The 1,904-nt window shown below is 33.7% G+C and overlaps 1 protein-coding gene across 1 annotated transcript in view; it reads left to right on the top strand.

Annotated features, from left to right (window-relative positions):
• The first annotated feature begins 618 nt into the window (after window positions 1-618).
• cep120 (centrosomal protein 120) overlaps window positions 619-1,904 on the top strand; it is a 34,105-nt gene continuing 32,819 nt past the window's right edge. Inside the window, exon 1 of the mRNA XM_080043658.1 lies at window positions 619-826. Within this exon, the coding sequence (XP_079899784.1) occupies window positions 778-826 (49 nt within the window). The 5' untranslated portion in view covers window positions 619-777. The remainder of the gene's footprint in view (window positions 827-1,904) is intronic.

The following is a 1,904-nucleotide window of genomic DNA, read 5'->3' on the forward strand; positions in this document are numbered from 1 at the left end:
GACAAGTGTAGGTCTCTTCTGTAAATATATTAAATGTATCATAATTCTTATTTACGGTATTGATAATTCCAGCATATACTGTAACATATATGACCATGCGTAACCCTAACCCTATCATAGAGTTTAAAGTTAATATTACAAAATATCTGCATTCTTGTTTGTTTTACTGTTTTAGCTTGAGCTAATATACAAAAATAATAATTTGTTAATTACTTTTTCTTTTTACTAATCTGAGTCTGCAAAATAACTAGTCTTTTAAAGCTGTTTTATAAATGTACAATATAGGCCTCTGGAAAAAATAAACAATTATCCCTAAGTAAGTACAATATAGGCCTACTTGTATAGGCCTACATACATTTTATTTTGCAAAATGGAGTATGGTGTATTGGTGTATAACAATTAATATATTTCATTTATTCAGTTCTGTCGTAATAATAATAGTATTTTATATTTTATCAGCTAAATTATATTGCGGTTGGTAAATAGGCCTCACTCTGCAGTTCCACCTCCCGCCGACAGAGGGCGCTGATCACTACAGCCTCTACGTCATCCGCATCACTTCCGGATTCAAACCCAAAATGGGTGGCGCCAAAGCTTGACAACAAAGCGTCAGTTTGGTTTCTCGGTTGCAGTAACGGACAAACACTGATTTTTCCGAGCAAACTGAACACTCAATCATTAATTTAACTTTCTAAATCAAGCTAATAACTCTGAATTAACGTAACGGAGCGTGTCAATTTGTATATAAACTAGCGGAGATACTTTACAAATGTCGCCATGGCTTCGAAGACGGATCAGCTACTTATCGTTGTGTCCATACTAGAAGGTAAGAGGTTTAAAGTTGATAAAACAAGACACATTTCAACAATAAAATGCGCTTTTAGACTCTTTTAACAGTGATATAAGTGTCTTTAACATACTATATTGTTAGGACAGTTACGTAATAGCATTTATAGGCTTTTCTGTAAAGCCGAAGCTGTCACCTATAAACTACCTGTTGATTTTTTGTTATGCTAGTTTTATTTATCTGCCTGTCTGCCTGTCTGCCTGTCTGCCTGCCTGCCTGCCTGCCTGCCTGTCTATCTATCTATCTATCTATCTATCTATCTATCTATCTATCTATCTATCTATCTATCTATCTATCTGTCTATCTGTCTGTCTGTCTGTCTGTCGTTGTGTCCATACTAGAAGGTACGGGGTTTAAAGTAGTAAAAAACAAGACAAATGTAATAGTATTATATGTTTTATACTCTTATAGCACCAGTTAGGACAGTCACATTTGTATTTTATAACGTGTGAAGTAGCAGCTGTCTAAAAACTACCAGTTGATTCTTGGTCATGCTAGTTACATCTATCTATCTATCTATCTATCTATCTATCTATCTATCTATCTATCTATCTATCTATCTATCTATCTATCTATCTATCTATCTATCTATCTATCTATCTATCTATCTATCTGTCTGTCTGTCTGTCTGTCTGTCTGTCTGTCTGTCTGTCTGTCTGTCTGTCCATACTAGATGGTACGGGAATTAAAGTTATAAAAACAAGACCATCTAAATAATGAAATGTGTTTTTATACACTTATAGCACCAGTTAGGACAGTTACATTTGTATTTTATAACGTTTATAACGTGTGAAGTAGCAGCTGTCAAAATACCTAAAAACTACCTGTTGATTCTTGGTTATGCTAGTTCTATCTATCTATCTATCTATCTATCTATCTATCTATCTATCTATCTATCTATCTATGTATCTATCTATCTATCTATCTATCTATCTATCTATCTATCTATCTATCTATCTATCTATCTATCTATCTATCTATCTATCTATCTGTCTGTCTGTCTGTCTGTCTGTCTGTCTGTCTGTCTGTCTGTCTATCTATCTATCTATCTATCTAT

Source organism: Ammodytes marinus (assembly GCF_949987685.1).
Source record: "Ammodytes marinus genome assembly, chromosome: 2".
NCBI classification, from domain to species: domain Eukaryota; kingdom Metazoa; phylum Chordata; class Actinopteri; order Uranoscopiformes; family Ammodytidae; genus Ammodytes; species Ammodytes marinus.